Below are 1,088 nucleotides of genomic sequence, written 5' to 3'. Positions count from 1 at the left end.
CTGCAGAGCAGCTCCTGCCACGTCAAGTTGAAGGTGGGTCCGTGCTGGGAGCACTGGGCGGGTGATGGGATGGAACCCCCCGCTCCAGGGAGGGCAGCTGTGACTTGTCCTTGTCCCCCGAGCCAGGTGCTGAAGATCCTGCTGCACACCTGCTCCCAGGGCTCCCCCCAGTTCGTCCTACAGCTGAAGAGGAACGCCAACTTCATCCGAGAGGCCGCAGGTAATGGGCTGGGGGCACTTGGGAGAGCAGGAACAGCCCCATGGAGGGCTGGAGACCTCAGAAGGGCTCCTGCTGCGGGGGCTGTGCCAGGAGCGGGGTCCTACCCCACCTGGGAGCATCCCCCATGCTCCCCTCTGTGTGTCTGCAGTGTTCTCCGGGCCCCCAGACCCCCTCCACGGCAACAGCTTGAACCAGAAGGTGCGGGCTGCCGCACAGGTGGGTGCTGGAGGGACAGGGCAGCCCCCAGCCCCCTCCTCTGGGGACTCCGGGGTTCCCAGCGCTGCCTACGCTCCTTTCTCTCTCAATCCCGCAGGATTTGGCCACCATTCTGTTCTCGGATGCGCCGCTGCCGCAGCCCCTGGCGCTGCCCGCCCGGCCCCCGGCCCCTGCCGGTGAGCGCAGCCCCCCCGGGATGGGCCCTCGGTCAGGGGGGCAGGGAAACAGCAGGAAAGGGGAACCCTGAGTGCCTGTGCTCCCTCGGACATTCCCTGTTTCTCCCCCAGGGATGGGCTCCAGCCCCAGCCCCTGTGGCTCCCTGCAGGGATTCGGCTTCAGCAGTGACAAAAGCGGCTCCGTGAGCGCAGCCCCCCCGGGATGGGCCCTCGGTCAGGGGGGCAGGGAAACAGCAGGAAAGGGGAACCCTGAGTGCCTGTGCTCCCTCGGACATTCCCTGTTTCTCCCCCAGGGATGGGCTCCAGCCCCAGCCCCTGTGGCTCCCTGCAGGGATTCGGCTTCAGCAGTGACAAAAGCGGCTCCGGTGAGTCCTGGCCGGGCCCTCACTGAGTCCTTTCCCACTAGGAGCTGAGGGCCATGGATGGGGGTCACTCTGTGCCTCGTCCTCTGGGCTGCCAGAGGTCCCTCCCCCCCC

The 1,088-nt window shown here is 67.4% G+C and overlaps 1 protein-coding gene and 1 long non-coding RNA gene across 2 annotated transcripts in view; both read left to right on the top strand.

Moving 5' to 3' along the window:
• LOC108445680 lies at positions 1-613 on the top strand. Its single transcript, XR_001860628.1, has 3 exons — positions 1-33; positions 123-220; positions 534-613. It is a non-coding gene; the product is annotated as an uncharacterized LOC108445680 (long non-coding RNA).
• LOC103613730 (putative sodium-coupled neutral amino acid transporter 10) overlaps positions 1-1,088 on the top strand; it is a 35,076-nt gene that overhangs the window by 31,344 nt on the left and 2,644 nt on the right. The window contains exons 16-20 of the mRNA XM_017730724.1: positions 123-220; positions 369-436; positions 534-612; positions 724-825; positions 906-977. Coding sequence (XP_017586213.1) covers positions 123-220; positions 369-436; positions 534-612; positions 724-825; positions 906-977 — 419 coding nt within the window. The remainder of the gene's footprint in view (positions 1-122; positions 221-368; positions 437-533; positions 613-723; positions 826-905; positions 978-1,088) is intronic.

Source organism: Corvus brachyrhynchos, unplaced genomic scaffold (assembly GCF_000691975.1).
Source record: "Corvus brachyrhynchos isolate BGI_N302 unplaced genomic scaffold, ASM69197v1 scaffold340, whole genome shotgun sequence".
NCBI lineage: Eukaryota > Metazoa > Chordata > Aves > Passeriformes > Corvidae > Corvus > Corvus brachyrhynchos.
The sequence above is the reverse complement of the archived record's forward strand: the minus strand, read 5'-3'. Positions and strand labels throughout refer to the sequence as shown.